The 19,369-nt window shown below is 44.5% G+C and overlaps 1 protein-coding gene across 2 annotated transcripts; it reads left to right on the plus strand.

The window, feature by feature from the left end:
- Window positions 1-549: 549 nt before the first annotated feature.
- Window positions 550-18,904, plus strand: COPZ1 (COPI coat complex subunit zeta 1). 2 transcript variants are annotated; one of them, XM_036915340.2, is made up of 9 exons: window positions 550-648; window positions 10,224-10,292; window positions 11,570-11,651; window positions 12,272-12,363; window positions 13,799-13,854; window positions 15,116-15,223; window positions 15,420-15,471; window positions 16,666-16,704; window positions 17,498-18,904. In XM_036915340.2, exons 1-9 carry the CDS (start codon window positions 631-633, stop codon window positions 17,543-17,545), a joined length of 564 nt encoding a protein of 187 aa, XP_036771235.1. In that variant the 5' UTR covers window positions 550-630; the 3' UTR covers window positions 17,546-18,904. The 2 variants fall into 2 exon arrangements, with proteins under 2 accessions (XP_036771235.1, XP_036771236.1); XM_036915341.2 differs by having other exon boundaries at window positions 552-648; window positions 15,146-15,223.
- The last annotated feature ends 465 nt before the right edge of the window (window positions 18,905-19,369 follow it).

Below are 19,369 nucleotides of genomic sequence, written 5' to 3' on the forward strand. Positions count from 1 at the left end.
GGGAGAGTGTTAGTAGCTATCAACTTCTAGCAGCCTTGGTTTATCTATCAACACGCAGGTCATCTCTTGACTTTACTCTATGGTTGTGCAGACTTTCTGTGGGGATGCTGAAAGTGATTTGAGCCAGTGTGAGGGAAGAGCAAACAGTGTACGTTTTGGCCAAAGCTACCATATCAGGGACCTGGCTGGGGATGCTCTTGGAATAGGGATTACGGTCGGATCTGTCAGGAGCTGCCGGTGTTGAGGGCTAAGGAGACACAGCGCCCCCTAAAGGAAGTGCAGATTAAAGTTGCTAAGTCAGGCCGACGATGTCACGTGCCCTCCGTTCTGCCAATTGAAAATTAATAATCGCTTCCTCTGTTCTCCATGGAAACAACCCCGCCCCCATTGACCCTCCCGCCCCATTCAGTAGAGGTTGGGGCATTTTATTGAGTATTTAAGCTGACAATCAAAGATCTGCGCTTTCTGGCTGGACACCTTGCTTTCACTAGGCAAGTTAGCGTGCTGATTGGTCAACAGAGCTATGTAGTCCAATAATCTTAATCCTGGGCGGGGTCTAATGAAGACATAGGGCCAATCAGCGGCGGCGTTGCGTTTGAGGCTCCACGTCTGCACCAGCTTCGGGGCAAGATGGAGGCGCTGATTTTGGTAGGAGCCGGAGGGGCGGCTGAGGTGCTGCGGTGTCCAGAGGGACCGGGAGTCTGGGTTCAGCCTGATTGGGAGGAAGGGAAAGGGGAGTTCCTGGTAATACCTTGAGGGCCGAAGGTTCTGCCCGCTCCTGGAATAAGCGTGTGGCCTAGTGCAGGAGCTGAAGCCTCGGTTTTAGAGTAGGAACCTCAGCTGGGGAGAGGGCAGAATCGGTGGAAAGTTGAAGGGAGCACATGGTGGCCTTAGGACAGACAGGGTCATAAGCGTACTAGATTGGGGTCCTTCAGGTGTCCCACTAATTCTGAGCATTTTGGATTATGTCCTGATTTGAGTTTTCCCAAACCTCCAGACTCGCCCCAGATTATAAAGAAACAGAGTGCAGGTGTTTGTCATCACAGGCTCCTCTGATGATTGTCACAGTTGGACTCTCCGTTGATAATTCCGTTACATTCCTTCAAAAAACTATTCTTTTTGCTTCGGCTTCCTGTTACCACTATCACATAGGTTCATCGTGATCATCAGGGTTCTTCTGTCAAAGTTCTGGAATACCTGATAGAGTTAGGATGGATTGTGGAATATTTTTCAAGACCCTTTATTCTGTTCTCTTTATCTCTCCCCACTTAGGTTTTAGGGACTCTTACTGTAGGATCTTGGCTGCTAACTCTCCTAGTTATATGAGAATTTTGGTGGCTAAAGGCATGTATTAGCTCCCTTGTCCAGATGATCCTTTTTGCTTGTTCAAACAAATGAAATACTATTACCCTTTCTTTAAAACTGGATTAGAGCATTTCTCTCAAAAGTGCCCTGTTTTGCAACTTGGGGATTCTAGTGTATATGTGTGTATGGGAATTTAACCCCCAGCCTCCGTCCTTGGTTGAGTTGAACTCTAGGCTCTTCCCAAAGATGCTTTCTTGTCTTTTCCTTTCCTTCAGCTCTAGTACTTGTACACTTCCAGATCCTCAATGGGCAAAAGAGAATAACAGGTTTCACTTCCCTTCTTTCAAAATGGCAAAGGTACAGATAATTCCTTCTTAATCATACGGGTTGGTCAAGTCTAGGTAGGAAGCTTAAAGTCTGAGTAGTTTTTAATTTTTTTTCTGTGCCAGGCAGTTAACCAGTATTCTTAACCAGTTAACAGACTAGGATAAATTCCAGGTAATGCGTTTCTTTGGAGGATTTTAGAAAACTTTGGACTGCTCCCTACTTGTTTACAAGGGAGCCTGCATAGAGGTAAAGGAGTGAGGGAGAAGATACCTGGGGAGCCCTTTTAACAGGGGGTCTGTGTGTGGTGGTGAGTTGAGGGAGGTATATGTGAGTCTCTTGTTTTCACATTTTCTCTTATTTCAGTTTCTCAGTCTCCTTCCGCAATGAAATCTATTTCAACCGGATTCTTTCTTATATTATATACATCTTAATCTGTGTGTAAGATGCTGCTTTCACAGATAGATCTCTGCTAACTTAGTCAGGTACCACTCAACTTGCCTTTAAAAACTATACTGATTCTTTGTTATGAAATCTATGTAATGGGGTTACGGGAACCCAAATATATGGAAAGGGGCTTCCTCGAGGAAGCCCATGTCAAAACTAGGATTGAATTTTGATTCTTCATCCTGGCAGACCAAGTCTCTCTCTGATGTTACTGTAAATTCTCTTGTAATGGGCTTTCCACTTCTTCAGTATGTAAAGTTGTACTTTCAATCATCAGTTATATAAAGCTTTGGTTGCGGACAAAGTACTGACAGGTAGCAGTTTGTGTGCTGGTCTCTAGTTTTTAGGATATTAAACTAGTATTTTCCTTCTTTTGTGTCAGCTCTTTCCAACAATTTTTTCCATTATAATTTCATTGTGTTTGGGACCTCCAATTAAGGATTAATATCTTTCTCACAATTCCAGCCTTTCTCAGCTGGACTTCTAGGAGCCAGTTAAACCTTAAGGCATCCATTAGATGCAGTGAATTAACTTCTCTCCTCCTATCCACAATGGCAGTAGTTTTTACCATCTTTGAGAGAAGTAAGAGAACAGTCATTTAAATAGTTTTTAGTATTCCGTGGTTCAGCTGAGGAACCCTAGTTGAGAATCAGGTGGTATTTCCTAAATTTTTATTCCTCTTCTCACAACCCTCATACTGGCCCACAAAATTTAGCTCCATCAGATTCACTTCCTCTCTGCTCCTTTTTATCTCATCCCCTCCTTTTTATTCAGCAGCATCTCGCAATTCTTAGGTTGCCATCTTCATTATGAAAAATATGAGGAATCCTTGGATCTTACCTTAGCTCCCTTCTCTACTGAATTACAGTTGATCTGATTATGGGAATTTCTAAATACCAATAGGTTCTTTTACTTAGGTACTTCTCAGTGGATTGCATTTCTTTCTAGAATTAAGTAGTCCGGTCCTTGATTTCAAGCAGATTTGTCCAGTTTTTCTCAGGTCTTCTTGTAGTCTTTAAGGAAAGAGACTCTTTATCTTCCCGTACAGTGCTTAATAAATGTTTCCAGCCTGCATTTTTGGACTCAGCTTCTTCTGCTATTTGGGCTGGTTCTCCTCTTAGTTGTGAATGGAGAAGGATCTCTGCAGGTCACTTATATATAACCTATGGAATCTCTGCAGGTCACTATTTATAACCTATGGAATCTTAAAGATAACGACTTATCCCCTTCCTCCCTTCCCCCTTTACTTTTTTTTACAAAACTGAATTACTCTAGCAGTCTAGATCCTTAAATCTTTTCTCATAGGTTTCATTTTTCCTAATCCTCTCAGGATTCACTTTCTGAGTGCTTTTCCAGGGCTTTACAGAATAGACATCTTAATTCTAACTTTCTCTCCCCTTAATAACATTTTTATCCCAAAACATTGACCAAGTCCTGAATTCAAAGCCTCATTCAAAAATCAGGGCATCCGGAGTGCATGTGAGTATGCATTTATATGAAGGAGGAAACTATGCAAAATACATCAAAGACTCTTAAAGGTTGATATTGCTCTGTGGCCTTCGCTTCCTGAATCATCTTAATGGGGCCTTTGTTAAATTCCTTTGGCACTAACTGTAGAGGTACTTGGCCTAAATGCCCCCTCCCCCGGCTCTGGGCAAAGGTATCAATTACATTAAGCCCCCAAAGCACTCCCATCTCGTTCCTGGCAGTCCCCTGTGCCCCTCTTCCAGCTGCGTCCTTGCTGGTGCGTGGCCCCTCCATTTCGTTAGGAGAAGCAATCTCCTCGCTCCTGCACTGTGGAGATATATTTCTCAGCCAGGGCGCGAGCAGTGCCAGCACTGCCCCCGGTGAGGTCCCTGGCAGCCATAAAAAATTTTATTGTGATTATGTTGGTGTCGGGGTGTCCATCTGGGTTATTGCACACCTAGTTTAATTGATTGAAGTTTAATTTATTGACACTTCAAATTAAATGATCAGAATAAACTGTGCTGTTACTCTGGCCTGCTTGTTTTAATGGTTGATTGCTGGAAGCAGACCTCGGCTTGAACTAAAACCCCCAAAGAGCAATTGGCGCTGCTTCTAACTCTCCCCATGTCTTGCCCTCCAAGAAGACCTCGTTATAGATTTCCGACGTATTTATATATATTTTTTCCCTCTCCTTCACAGTGGTGGGAAAGAGTTGGTCCCTGGCAAGGTATAAATTATATCAAAGGTCTAGGGGAGCTGTCACATGGTCAGGAGAGGAGGGGGCCTCTATGTGAAGAAAGCCAAACCCTTGAGAAGCCAGGTCTTCCCTGGGAGGCAGAGGATGAGTGCAATTATCTAGATACTTGAGGGAGCCTAGTGGCAGATGTAGGATCTTTTTCATCCAGATACTTGCTCTTTTTTACTTTACTCCATCAACATGACTAGGTTAGAGTCAGGATATTAACAAGAGAGCTAGTTCTGGAAAAGGGAACTAGAGGAGATGGAATGGCCATAAAGAATCAGTGCCTACCTCTCCACTCACGTGAGAGTAATTAGAAGATGGAAGGCAGAGTGCCCACAGGCACCTGATGAAGGTGGATTGGGATGTTGAGTCCATGAACATTGTAAGATGCCTGTACTTCAAGGGGCCCTCATATTCTGCCTCTCCTGATTCTGCACAGACTAGGCTTCCTCTCAGATCAGACTATTAGAAGACTTTTATCCTTAGATTCCCTAGCCTGTGTCACCTCTTCTAGTGTTCGACCACCCCTGTCTCTTCAGGAATTTTTCCGTTTTGTAACAAGTCATAGATGGTGCAGATGAAGCTTGTGTCTCATTTAATTTTTCCACTCTCAGGGCAGATAGCCCCATCCATAGCCATTTGGCTTTAATGTCTACCAATTTTCTCCAGCTCCTATTATTCATGTAGTTTTTAGAGGGAGACAAACTAGGAGAGAGGATAGCAATTCTGCCTCAGGGGTTGATTTGGGGGAGCAGATAGGCTGAAAGATGAATACAGAGACTGTCAATTCAGTCTTTTAAAGACTAGCTTTTTGTTTTCAGGAGCAGTTGTGGTGGGGCAGGGGACATAAATTGTGATAAAAGTCATGACCAAGGACTCATCAGAAATAGATCTAGCCCCATTTGATTTCTCTGTTTGCTGAGTGATATTTAAAGGAAGACTTTGGATTACAGGACTGGGAAAGCAGGAAGTTCTAAGGTTGCTGTCAGGCCTCAGGTCTGGAGCACTCTGATTTCAGCTTGCTAATTCATCTCTCCTCCCAGCAGTGCTCCTTGCTTTGTCCTGCATGTCTGTGATTCTTTCACTTCCATAGAGTTGAAGAATTAGGGACCTTGTGGCCCCTGGGCAAACGTTCTCCAGATGGGCTTTCTGAATATTAAGAAAGGACAGGAGCCTTTGCATTCTTGAAGAGCTTGGGGCTTGGTTGCTTTGTCCTGCCTGTCTCACAGCCCCCTAATTTAGTCATTGAAAGCTGTGGAGGGTGTGGTGCTGACCTTTGCTCCCCCTGCTGGCTGTTTAGTTTTCTCAGTCATATTTATTAATTTATGAAGGCCACACACATATTTTAGTGGCCATTATTTGGTGCAAGGCAGAGGAGAGGGGATGATTTACAAAAGTATCACTCATTTTCCCCTTTTTTCCTCCCCACACCATCTTGTTATCCTCAGAGAGAATCTTATTTAATTCTAAACCAACTCTGTGAACTCCTTGAAATGATATAACTGTTGAATTCATGTGTTTTTTTAGTGACAATGTCTGTAGATTCCATCAGCTTATCAAAGGGGTCTGCTGTAACCTAAAAGAGTTAGTAACCTTAGCTGATCTAGGTCAGGTCACTCATTTCTCTGATGAGGAATTTGAGTCCCAGAGAAAGGTAGAACTTGAGTTAATGGCCGATCCAGACTATAAGAAAGGATTTTCGGAGTTCAGAGATGTTCTCTCCTGTAGTGTCAGAATTCTTGGTAACTGCTTTCACATTTTCCATCTATGTCAGATAGGAAAATTCCTTCTAGGTGTCTCCATGCCATCAGTTCTTCCTAAGACTTGTGTTCAGTTTCCTTTTTATAACCAATATTTGGTTTCATATCAGCTGGTTAATGTTCTGTGGTCCCTGTGGCTCCTTTCTTTCCTGAAGTATGTTTCTTAAATCTGAGCAAACCTTGGGTGGTATGTGAAAACTGTACTTCCCTGTCAAAGCCTTTAGGTAATTCTTTTTCCATTCGAAGTCTCTAGTCTTGTGACTGGCAAAATGGAGCCCTCAATCCCAAAGGAGCTTTTCATTTTAAAGAAGTTATTGCAGAGTCAGGGAGCAAAATGCCCTCTTAGCCATGTGGAGCTGGGAGTGGTATAGGAATATCTCCTCCTGGTTTGTACTATCTTGGTTTTACTTTATAAATAGGATTGAGGGAAGAGCATCTTATTTTTTGTTGATCAAGACCTGTTGCCAAGCCAGGGTACTAGTTTTTGGCATGGCCATAAAGATTTCTTTACAAGTGGAGAATGAAGAACTTTCTAGGAGTTTCAACCAGATTCTTACTCGTGCCCTTTCAGCTCTGTGGATAGCATCCTCTAACTTCACAAAGGCTTCTTGTTCCATCTTCCTGCCCCCAGATGAATCCAGTAATTAGTCATAGCCCCCAATATCCTGTCTACCTGCTCCAAACACTCCCTCAGTCCTTTTCTGGAGGCATATCATGGTCTTACCCCAGAGTGTTCTCTTACTATATACATTGTGAATAGACTTAATTCAGTGCTTGAAAAGAGCTCATCTTGCCTAGCTTGACTTACAAAACACACAGAGAGCTTTTGTTCAGAGCACCTTTTAATATTTTTGCTAATGACTGTAATCCTGAGGAAGCTGCAGGTCATCCAGAGGCCCACAGGGGGCAGCACTAGAAATGACTCTTCCCCTCCAGTCCTCTGTATGCTGGGGGAGGGAGTACTGGGAGATGTTTTTTGCCAGGCTTCAGAAGCCCCTGATTGAGATCAAAGACTCCTTTGCAGCAGACTAGTTGCTTCTTCACAGTGTTGTTTGAGCTCTCTTCAGGAGTCCAGTCTACTTTTCTTGATAATAAAAACATACTTGAAAATCTGTTTTAACCACCCAACATCCTACAAACCAATCTGCCTTACACATCATTTCCAGTCACCATTAGCATTTGAGGTGAAGTTCTGTTATACACTCAGGCTGTGGCTCTCTGAAAGTCAGTGCATCACAGAACTTTGTCTCGAAAGCTTTCTAGCAGCTACCCATTCGGGAGTGGAGGGAAAAATAGACCTTTTAAATCCTTTGAACATGGCCCTAAGCTTATAGGTTCTTTCTCAATAATCAGCATTTATGGTGTTATGAAGTCAAGCCTAGTCCATTGTCCAGGAAGCCCATTTCTCAGTTGCTGGGAGTTATTTATAAACTTTACCTTTTCAAAAACTTAAAATGAAATTATATTACCAGTAATGGCCTCTGGGCCCTTTAAACTGGCTGGTTTTATAGTATGAGGGGAACTCTTGGCCCTCCCCAGTCCTGAGAGGTAAAGGCCCCAGGCTGAAGTGGAACCACCTACAGTCAGGAGGTGGCAGGAGAAGTAAAGGAGAAGCTGCTGGCTCCAGCTGTAGCAAAAGGGAGGTTAAAGCAGCATTTAAGCTCTTGCCTAAATTCTCAGCTTTGTTGTGGTTACTCCTTTGGAAGTTTGAAATGACCAGCCTTTTCTCTAATGCCTTCCTCTCCCTTCCAGAGCTGTAATAAGTCAGATCTGGTCTTCTCCTTGCTTTCCTTTGCCTGTCTTTTATCCTTCTCAGGAAGATCCACTGTTTCTATTTTGGGGGTTTCCTTGATAACATCTTCTAGGAAGCCAGTGAAAAGAGCCAGGAATAGAATCTAGGAGTCTATTTCTCTCTGTGCCACCTGTTTTAGGCACTCAAACCCATTGGCTAAAAAGGACATTGACTCTCCTAGTTGGCTGGTGGCCATAGGGATTTTTCTTATCTTTGGGATCCATTCTTTGTAGGGATGCCTGCCTGCCTTTGTGGCTGCAAGAACAAGTTACTTATGCCACATCAATACCCGGTTTAAACTTTTAGGTAGCTCTTGGAAGTTGCTTCAAATGTGGATGGAGGAACAGAGCCAGAGTTCCAGGGAAAAGGTTGTGGGAAAAATTATTTATTCTAGTTGTTTCTCTGCGGACTTGGCCTCTGTTAAAGAAACTCATTCCCATTGGTGTCTCCCTTTTGGTGAATTCAGGATCTAAGTTGCCATAGAATTGAGCCTCCTTTTTGGGAAGATCTTTCTTGTGGGTTTAGGAGGTAGGAAATCTGCTCCAGGTAGGAAATCTCCATTTTTGATCTTTTAGATGAGACTCGAGGACTTCTCTCTGCTAGACACACAGTCCCTTAGTTTGAGAGAGTATTTATTCCAGAGAGCAATGTGGATAGGGTGGGAACTTCTCTAAGGAGTATTTATCAGAGGAGAGAGAAGTTGGTAGTAATAACACCCAAGCCAAAAATCTACCTAGACTGTGTTGATGGACAGTGACTGTAATGGGGTATGTGGTGGGGACTTGATAATAGGGGGGAATGTAGTAACCACAATGTTGCTCATGTGAAACATGAGCATAAGATTGTATATCAATGACACCTTAAAAAAATCTACCTAGACATGACAGTCTAATTATAAGAGGGTCCCCAGATGCTTACTACATCAAGAAATTTTTACTTCCTCAAACTTCATTTATTCTCATAATCATTTAACAAATATTGAGAGTTTAGTATGTGTCAGGCATTTTTCTGGACACTTCGAATATATTAGTGAACAAAACACAAAAGTGCTATTTTCAAGAATTCAAGTGGGGAAAGCTTTCATTCTTCATCACCCTGTTGTCAAAAGACCGGGTTCCCTGTACTCTCATTCTTAATTCCCTGAGCCTAGGATTGGTTTTTTACATGGAACCATAAACCTCCTGGAGCCTCATGGGACAGTTTACCTTTGTAGAGACGGCAGTTTCTGGATCTTTGGCAGTGATTCTTCCTTACTCTTGGGTCTTTGTTAAACACATGCGTGACGAATGTTTGGCCCCTGTGAGGACTGTGGGTTTCCTAAAGCCAGAGAAGGGAGGTAGCAAAGCAACAGTCTTGTCTCATAGCCCAGAGAAGGGATATCATGGTAATACTAATTAGAAAGTCAAGGAATGTGAGTCTGCTAACATCTTCCATACACAAAGCACTGCCTCCTCTCCCTTCCTCTTCTTCCTCTCCTGGTTAACTGATTTCCTAGAAGTTGCAGGAGTAGCGCAGCTTTTGCTGAGTGATAGGCTTTGCAGTTGTTCGAGCAAGCATTAAGGCTGAAGCTGTGATTCCTTTGTGAGAGCCTTTATCCTCGAAGTTTTATTCTTGGTAGTGAGAGAACACTCCCCTCCTGCTCATTGTCTCCAGGCTCCAGAGTATTTCTTAGATGGATCCTCTTCTTACTGTTTCTTAACTCCCCCCAAATTCAGATTGGTTTTTGTCTTTGCAAATTGAGTGGTGGTAGTCGGGAGTGTAGTAGACGAATTGGGATTATAGAGGAGATCTTGGAAGGTGGATGTCTCACTGGGCTGCATTTAGAACTGGTGTGTCTGAGTGAGTGTGTGTGTACGCATGCGTGCTCATTTCCCTCTGCTCAGTGTGTGGGTGGTTTAGGGAAGGCTTGCTTTATGCCTCTGCATTGCTACTGCATTGGGACTGCAGAAACTTCCAAGTACACCAGGGCATTCAAGCCTGTTTTCAAATAGCTTTGTGCAGTGCCTATTAATTAATCTGGTCACATTCCATACACACCTGTGCATGGGAGACCTGGGAGGTAGGGTAATTTGGAAAATAACTGTAGCATAATATTTGGAAATAACAGCATGACCTACCTTGATTAAGCCCTCTGAGAGCGTGGTTCAGAAAAACTGTTTCTCTGCTGCTGCTTTGGAGTCCTTCATGAAATGCCCTCCCTCAATTCAGTTCATTCAAACTTGGTCATTCCCAGTAAGAAATGTCAAAATCTAATCAGGTTGGGATAGGGGTCATACAGATACACCTCTCTGTCCCCCTGTAGCCCCAGTGGGACTAGGGAAAGGTACATAGTTTGCCAGTGGTAGCAGGAGCCTTCAGGACTGAAGGTATGTTCATATCTCTTCAGGAACCCTCACTGTATACTGTCAAAGCCATCCTGATTCTGGACAACGATGGAGATCGACTTTTTGCCAAGGTGAGATTCCCTTTCTAATTAGTTTAGGAGCAAGACACAGGCATATTCCGAGATTTGGATCTTGGGACTGTTCCTACCTATTAACTATATTTCTTGATACTGTAATTTTGAGAATTCTTCCATATAATGACTCCTTCAGATAAAACCTAAACTGCTTTTGTTTCTTAGTTGCCCTGTTTCTCTACTTGCCATCCTCCGACTTCAGCTTTCTTTGTTACCAGCATCAGCATCAGAGCAGGGAAAAGCCTTGGAACTCTGGTTTTTGAATAAAGCAGTGTCTAGATGAGAGAAGCAGCCTGCCCATGCCCATCACTCCTGTCCCTTTCCCCTCTATCTTGTCACTCTGCCTGGGCTTTTCCAGGGAATTGTCTTGCAGTTCCAGGGTTTCAGCCCTATGTCTGTAGTCACCACTGAGTTTGATAACTCCTGACTTCCCCAGGGTGCTGTTTCAACTTTGGGTCTATTGAAAGAGAGGAGGAAGGACATCTCTTTCCCCCCTCCTGTAGAAATTTTTCTGTCCCTAGTGTATTAACTCCGGGCGAGCACAGCATAAATCAATCAGCAGGTAGAGATTAGTTTAGAATTCACCAGCTGTTCCTCCCTGTAATTGGATGTAACTATGCAGGACACCTTTTGAAACAGTTACCCAGTTACTAAATGCCAGACCTGTCATAGGTCTTCAGCTGACTGCGACGGATTAGCCCCTAAAGAGCAGAGCGATTTAGCAGCCTGCATCTCTGCCTCCGTGCCAGGGAGAGCTTGGGAGGACGCTCAGCAAAGTACTAGATTGCCTCCTTCTTCTTGCCGTTTGCAGAAAACAAAACTAAGATAGGAGAGAGCACAGGCTAGGGTTTTTGCCTTTCTTCAGAGGTGGTTCTGCAGGCATCCCCCTTCCTCAGCTTCATACAGTGAGTGAGGGTGTGAAAGAAGTGGTCTGTGTTTTTGGTGCCTTTTGTTTTCTATAGCACTGCTCCCTAACCTGGGATAGCTCCTAGGAAGCACTTGAGAATCATTTCAGACTTGCTCCCCTGGAATGCAGACTGAGAAATGTGAGGTGGGGGCTGCTTAACAGCAGGATCCTTAAACTTTTTTTTTTTCCCCCTATTACTCAGGCCCATTCCCTGCCTCTGTAGTTCTCCTTTTCATGTCAATATTTCTCTCTCACTGCATGCCTTAAAGGAGAGAAATCCAAGATCCAGGGCAAAACACAGTCACTAATCATTCTGGGCTCCCAGCCCTAATGACCCAACCCTCTGGTCTCCTTTCCCTCTGACCAGTACTATGACGACACCTACCCCAGTGTCAAGGAGCAAAAGGCCTTTGAGAAGAACATTTTCAACAAGACCCATCGGACTGACAGTAGGTCATTTTCCTTTCAACTACTTCCTGTGTTGGGGGAACCATGGTGGGAAGAGGGTGTCAGCAGGACTGCAGAGAATGGATAAAAATCACTCTGCCTCCTTTCTCTCTTTTTTCCCTCCTCCTTTCGTATAATAAACTCTTCAGAAATGTAATGGGGAGGTGAGTGTACCTCACGTGGGAATACCATGCTGGAAGGTTGGCTGTTAGCTACCTGTCTAGTCCCTGGATTTATGAGCCTCACTTGACAAATTTAACTGCAGCTCTGCTTATTGTACCGCATCCATTAGGGCAGGTAAATGGAAGTCTGTAAAGGTGACCGCTCTGCATTTTCACCTCTGAAGGATCGACTAGTATCCTGTCTCATATACAAGGAGGGAAATAAGGGTAGTGGGAGGGGGAGGGTGGTTAGAGGAGAAGATACATTTAGATTTCCCCAGGTTTATACTTCCCTCCCTCTTCTACCACCTAAAAAGAAAAATCAGGTCAACTTTGGTCTTTGGGAGTCATTACAGCCTACCTTCCCTCAGCCCCAAACAGCTGGGTACCTGGAGTGAACGGAACTCCTATTCTACTTCTTGTCTCAGGCCACCCACTCTTTCCACCTTTTTCTCCCCTAGGTGAGATCGCCCTTTTAGAAGGCCTAACAGTAGTATACAAAAGCAGTATTGATCTTTATTTTTACGTGATTGGCAGCTCCTATGAAAATGAGGTGAGAATCCCCACCCCTCTTTGCTTTCTCTGGTCTCACTTCCTAAACCACAGGCAGGATGTAGTTACTGGTTCTTGGCCTTTGGAGTGCCATGTCCCTCTGGCTTCTGACTGGGTTAATGAAATTGTGAGAGATCCCTGCCAGCCTCACAAACATGGCCTAGCAAATGAATCAACCTCAAATAGAAGTTTTGCCTGATTTCTCTTTTATTTCCATGTAGGGGACGCCATACATACTTAATACATACTAACATATCAGTGGCCTTCCCTGGATAGTGTTTCTTTTAATTTATTATTTTCATTTTGTTATCATTAATCTTCAATTACATAACATTATGTTTACTAGACTCCCCCCTTCACCAAGTCCCCCCCACAAACCCCATTAGAGTCACTGTCCATCAGCGTAGTAAGATGCTATAGAATCACTACTTGTCTTCTCTGTGTTGCACAGCCCTCCCTATGCCCCGCCCCACATTATACATGCTAATCGTAAGGCCCCCTTTCTTTTTCCCCGCCCTTATCCCTCCCTCTGGATAGTGTTTTTTAAGGTGGATTTCTGAACTGTGGTCAGCGTGGGGGTGGGTGATGCTTGCTCCTGCTGGGAAGGGTCTACGCCTATCTGAGTTTGGGTCAGTTAGCCAACATTCTGGGTCATGCTGAAGCCATACATTCTGAATGGGTCACTTGAGAAGGCTGTAGATATAATCCTAACCTGCTTCCTATACACAGAAAAAGCTATTTATCTCAGGTAGCACCATCTAGGAGAATAGATAAGTAAAAATAAGCTCCCACCTTATTTGAGGCCCAAGTAAAAGTTTGAGAGAACCAACTCTTACTGAGCTCTTATTGCTATAATTACTTTGTAAAGTACATTGTTATTTAAACTTTACACACTTTATAATGTGCATTAGTACCTTTGTTTTATAGATGAGGAAACCAAACCATGAGGAACCATATGAAATTACTAGTGTTTGAGCACTGTTATACTGCAAAAGTAGCAGTTTCATGTGATTTAACTGAATGACTTTCCCAGGGTCACATAGCTAGACTTGGCTCAGCTGGGGTTTAAGCCCATATTTGACCTCAAACCCCACACTTTTTCCCTAGTTCTATGACTTCAGCTATTGCTTGGTTAATGGTTTCTCTATCTAAGATATCAAATATAGTTGGTAAAGATGTGGAGGACTATGACAGGAAAGTTCTCTTTGAACAGTCTTGCCAAACAAAGACCTCAAACTGTGAGATCATGGAGCAGAATCTATTTCTATGAGAAACCACAGGTCTGCTTCCTGTTTTGCTCTCACTTCCACCTTCTGCTTTTGGTCCTTTTTGAAAACCTGTGTCTTTTGATGCTTAATGAGTTAGAGGGTTTTGTTTTCAAGTAGCAGCTTTCAGGGCCTTGAACTTTATCCTTTGCTGCCTCTATCTCTCAACAGCTGATGCTCATGGCTGTTCTGAACTGCCTCTTTGACTCTTTGAGCCAGATGCTGAGGTAAGCAGTCCGTTCTTAACATCTGTGTGGGAGAGAAAGTCACTATTCTTAAGGTCCAAGGATTTGTGGGGGATTAGGCAGTTGATTTACCTTGAGAAGTGGCCTTATTATTTCATAGTAATTCATACTGATGGGGAGGACTAGAATGAGAGGATGTCCTTTCTGTGAAATAGTTCTCAGAAACAGGATTGGGAGGGAGCAGAATCCTCACCTCTGTGTACTCTCTCATTCCCCAGTGGCTCGTGTCTCTGTCAAGAGTTCGAAGCATCCTCAAGGTGCTTTCTTGGGCTTCATTTTTTACATTAGAGGTAGAGAAAAGGCAAGCATAGGGAATGTCCCAAATGAAACATCAGTACGTTGGGAATGGAGGCAACACCCCTAATTTTTCACTCCTGGCCCTAAGTTTTTCCCTTCTGTAGAACAGGAAGAATGGGACATTTATTCTCTCCTCTCCTTTTACCTCCCCACCAGCCCTCTGTATCCGACATAGATGGGCAATAGAAGAGATATAAGGTACTTTTCCTGAAAACATCAAGGCTCTGAACTTCATTCACTGAGCAGCTCCCAAGTGAGCCCAGTGCAGACAGCCATCCAGAGCAGAAGAGCAAGTGCTCTCAGCCAGACAAAATCAGCAGGGTGAATAGCTCAGATTTCCTTAGAAACAGGATGATATATTTCTTAGCCAGCTGAATGAAGAGATTTCATTTCAGTGATCTAGAGAAAGAGTCAAACTGATGGATGTGACTGGCCACTTGCACCACCTACTGTCTCCAAGGCTGGTGGAGGTGCGTCCTGAGTACTCCAAACCCCTGAGCTGGGCTTCTTTTCAAGGCCTGAGCACAGCTGGTGAGGGAGGGGGAGGAGAGGGGAAGAAGCTCAGGTTTGTCAGAGTTTGAGTGCAAGTAGAGTTTGTACTGAACCCTTCCCACCTCCTGCCACCTCCAGGTTGAGTTTTAGCTCTGTTTATTCCCTTTTTTCCACACACTGGTGTCAGTGTTTATGAACAATGTAACAAGCAGCATCATGACAGGTAGGAGAGAAACAATAGCTCTGGATAATCAACCTTTGAATTCACTGATTTTTTAAAATTTCTTTCCTGACATTCCTGATCCTTACTCAGCAAGTAAGAATAGGAAGAGGTTTAGAGTAGATTAACCAGAAAGTTCTTATTTACCTCTCTACTTCTTTGTGTGGCTGGTAGAGACATTTATTGGTCTAATGTATTGGTCAGACAGTATCCTAGGGTTCCTTTCACACACAGGCTGGTATTTCTCTTCTCTTGGGGACTCAGGAAAAATGTGGAAAAGCGAGCTCTGCTGGAGAACATGGAAGGGCTCTTCTTGGCTGTGGATGAGATCGTAGATGGAGGGTGAGTTCTCTGACCTGCCTGGATCTTCCTGGATGTGGGTTGAGCATTGTTATATTGCAAAAGTAGCAGTTTAGGGGTTAGGGGATAGGATAACTGCCCCTGTCCTAAGGCAAGTAGGCCAAGTGACCAGAGTATACCCACAGTAAGTTGGCCCTTCAGGGAAGAATGAATGGTGATCTCTTTTTTGTCTTTTTAGGGTGATCCTAGAGAGTGATCCCCAGCAAGTGGTACACCGAGTGGCATTAAGGGTAAGCAGGAGTGTGTTCCCCTACATCTTCCCATCTACTCATCCTCCAGGGCCAGACCTATTAAATGCAGTTAAGGGTTGGGACTTGTAGAATACATACAACCTTCTCTTTCCGTTTCAAATTCTCATTGTCTCAAGAAGGGAAACAGAAGGAACATATTTCTGCCCCTAGCCTGGTACCTAGTATCTCCTACAGTCTTTGAACAGAGTAGACATTTAATATATACTTATTAAATTAAAGAGGAAATTTAAAAAATCTTAATATCGATGGTTCTGAAACTATAAAGGAACTTGAAATTGGCTTATTTTTCCTTTGGGGATGGATCCCAATCATCTGAGGCAGAGGAGTGTCTTCCCTGTCTTTTAATGTCTTACATAACTGAGGACATCACTTGTCCATCAGGAAGCACTTACCTGCTGAAACCTGAGTCTTCCTTGTAGCTAGTGATACCAGAAAGTTAGCCATAGAAGGCTCCAAGTCTGTTGGGGGAGGTAATGGTGGATGCAGAAAGAGCCCACCAGCAAATTGTGGGGTTGCAGAGCTATCTGAGCAAAGCAAATTTCTCCATTCACAGAATGTCCCAGCTCTGACCTCCACAGAGTGAAGGCTGACAGTGCTGGGTAATGGGAAATCTTCTCCCTTAACTGCTGTGGGCTCAATTTGCATAGTTTAATCTTCTCCTGTAACATATGTCTCTATGTGGCAAGAGAGAGGGTCCCCCCCCCCCAACTCCCTCCTTCCTTTTCTCAGGCTGCTATTGCAGCAGTTTATTTCTTGAAATTAACATGCTGTCGTTACCCATCAGGCCTTGCGGGATCCATTAAACTACCCCTGGCTCCCCCTCATCCTTTCCCTAGTGATATTGATATTCGGTGGAGATCTTCTCTGACTAGGGAATCAGGTCTCCCACCCCCAAGTTGAAGATCAGATAACCTGCTGATTAGTTGGAATTAATACATCTTTTAAAAAGTCCTCCTTCCTTAAAACAGAGGGTGGATAAAATGACCCTTTTTTGCTCACAGTCCCTCTGGTCAAGTAAAACTGTGGCTGTACTAGTCCCGGGAAGGGACCGAGAAGTTTAGGGCATCTGCCCTTGGCTTCAGTTTAAGGACCACCTCTTTCTTCTCCAATACCAAACTTCAGGTTTTATTCCCACTTTCTCCTTCCCTGAATGCTTGTCTTTCTGTGCCACAGGGTGAAGATGTTCCCCTTACGGAGCAGACTGTGTCTCAGGTATGACTTCCTTCTTCTTCTCCAGATGAACTGGGTCACTAAAGAGGCTAGAAGAGCATTCCACCCCTACCCACCAAGTCTGCATGAGACTAGACTGAGGACACATCTTCCTTGGCCCCCTCTTAATTCTAGAGAAGTGGGATTCATACAACCAAATGCCCCCTGCCCCACCCCAGCTCCTATCCCAGTTTTATGTGAGCAGTGGCTGTCAGCCCTGCTCTATACCCTTCAAACCCTCCCTTCCTGATGCCTCATTCAGTGATTTATTCCCCAGCAGAGGCTTGCCTTAAGCAGATGGTCTGTGTGCATGAACACACACTCTCTCTTTTTCTCTTATTATTCAAATGAGGGCTAAGCTGGAATGCATTCATACAATGTGCCAGTTTTGCAGATCCATCCTGCTACTTTGCAGATAGATTGTCTACCTGATGCGGGGGCAAGGGAGGGATTCTGTTTTCTAACCACTCGAATTCTCACGAAGAAGTCCATCTGGATGTGGTAAATCCCTCCCCCCTTTTTTAACATATGTCTAGTAACCCCCAGTTTTTTTCTTTCCTCCCAGGTATACCTCTTCTCTCTTCATCCCCCCAGTGGATTTGAATTTTTTTGGAATTTCCCAAACTGACAATCCTCTAGGGTCTTAGAGAGCTTCTTCCTGTCCCTCTATCCTTGGGGATTTCCTATTTGCCATTCTTCTAAGGACAGGGAAGGCAAGTGAGGGGAAGGAGAGCCCCCATCCCCATCCCTGTCCTGCCCCTCATCAAGCCCCTCAATGCTGCCCTTGTCCCTGCAGGTGCTGCAGTCAGCCAAAGAACAGATCAAGTGGTCACTCCTTCGGTGAAGACCCTCCCATTCCTGGCTCCTCATCCCCTCAGAAAATCCACATGTCTGCTGTGTCTTCTCATCCAGTCCCCCAACTGATGCTCTCAGGGTCATCTTGGGGATCACAAGAGATCCTTAAATCTCCATCCTGTCTGTGGTTGCCCCCACCACCCCCTATATTCTTACCTGTCCTTCTCACTTTTTCGAAGTTCTGGGAGTAAAGCTCCTGGCAGATTTGGATGCAGGGTGGGGGAAGCACCCTCTTCCTTTCTAGACTGGGTTATGCTCTCATGCTTTCCTTTCCCCCATATTGTCTCCTTAACGTTTGTGCCCTTTGCTGCAGCTGTACTTCAGATCAAAGCAGGAGAAAGAATGTGCTGAGTGTTTTTCTCCCCTTGCCTTTATCCAGGCCTTCATCCCAACAGCCCATATGTCCAGCAAGGGGAGGAGAGAGAGAATTCTTTTCTATAGACTAGGGGTTGGGAGAGGTATATTCAGTCTCAGCTACAGCCCCACTTGCAGGTTTCAGCATTTTCTCCCATTCCTTCTTACTATCCCATCCTCTGGCCTTGGAAAAAAGATTGAGAACAGCTCACAGGTAGGGGATAAAGTGAAAGAAGCAATTTAAATGTTACTGGATAGGGTTTATAAAATTCTGTGTTTCAGTCACAACTGCATTCTATTCCCTGATCTGGCTTATAGCTTCAGAAACTGCTGTGGTCTGTGGGTGTTCATTGTGGGAGCGCCCATCTCTTGGTCCACTCCCTTAACTCTCCACCTTCACTACCTGTGGGGTCTTGGCCTGTCCTGTCCTATTTGTGCCCTGGAGTAAAGCCAGTCTCTGAACTAAAACTCCACTAGTCTAGGGAAGAAGAGTGTTCAGAACTGGGGAGGGGGTGGAATTTATGGCTTAGACCTCTGGGCTGTCAGTCTTCATCGCTCCCTCATACATGTCATTCCTCTACCTTGGGTCTACAGTCTTGGCTACTCAACCCTGTCTTCCCTCCACGTCAGCCTTACAGCCAGGTAGTTCTGGGCTCTTCCCCTCCCTAGGTCACTGAGAGGGTTGTCTTTCCTCAGAAGACCTTTGGGGTTTGGATTTCCCCAGGAGGATGGAGGATGGAACATCTACTCTTCGGTCTAATCTTTCCCCTTGACCCAAATACTTGCCACAAAAATCTCTCAAAAAACCTTCCTGAAACTTAAGAAAGAGCCCTACCCCACCCACTAACTGCTAGTTCTCTAAGACTGAAGTGGGGTTGATAATGGCATTATTTGAAGGGGCATTTTTGTGTCAAGTGATGTATGGAGTCAGGAGATAGCCACCTTCATATACTGCTCTGTGCAAAGAGGAATAAAACAAATTTCTTTTTCCAAACTGCCTTTGTGTGATGTTTCTGTTCCTCTTCCTCTCTTTTTTGGCAGCTGCTCCTATTCCTCTACCCACACCCCCCATCACTCCCCATCTTATCATATTTCTTCCCTCCTACCTCAGAGACTCCCCAGTACCCCCCCAACTCCATCCCTAATTTACGGGACTGTTTGCCTCCTTGGCATCTCTCAGTCCCCTCGCCTGGAAATTGGCGCCAGGGGTAGGGTGGGGATGGTATTTTCTCAGTGGGAGTCCCAGGGAACTGAGTTCTCCCCCTACCCCGCTAAAGCCAGCTGCCTGCTCCTGTCTCAGCCATTCGTAACCCAGAGACGCGCACCTGCATGGGGGCTCTCCAGCCCCTGCTCCCTTCCTGCACCTCCCACTTCTGCTCTGAAATGGCGCTGAGCGGGTTATTTATCGGAGCCAGCGCTGCTCCAGAAGGTCAGGACGGTGGTGTAAATAACCTCTTCT

The sequence above is a fragment of the Manis pentadactyla genome, chromosome 10 (assembly GCF_030020395.1).
Source record: "Manis pentadactyla isolate mManPen7 chromosome 10, mManPen7.hap1, whole genome shotgun sequence".
Taxonomy (NCBI): Eukaryota; Metazoa; Chordata; class Mammalia; order Pholidota; family Manidae; genus Manis; species Manis pentadactyla.

Bases quoted from the DNA above. Each gene is read 5' to 3' on its own strand.
- COPZ1 (XM_036915340.2), top strand. The intron at 15,472-16,665 runs GTAAGCAGGAGT...TCTGTGCCACAG, and splicing joins TACACCGAGTGGCATTAAGG to GGTGAAGATGTTCCCCTTAC. The intron at 16,705-17,497 runs GTATGACTTCCT...TTGTCCCTGCAG, and splicing joins CGGAGCAGACTGTGTCTCAG to GTGCTGCAGTCAGCCAAAGA.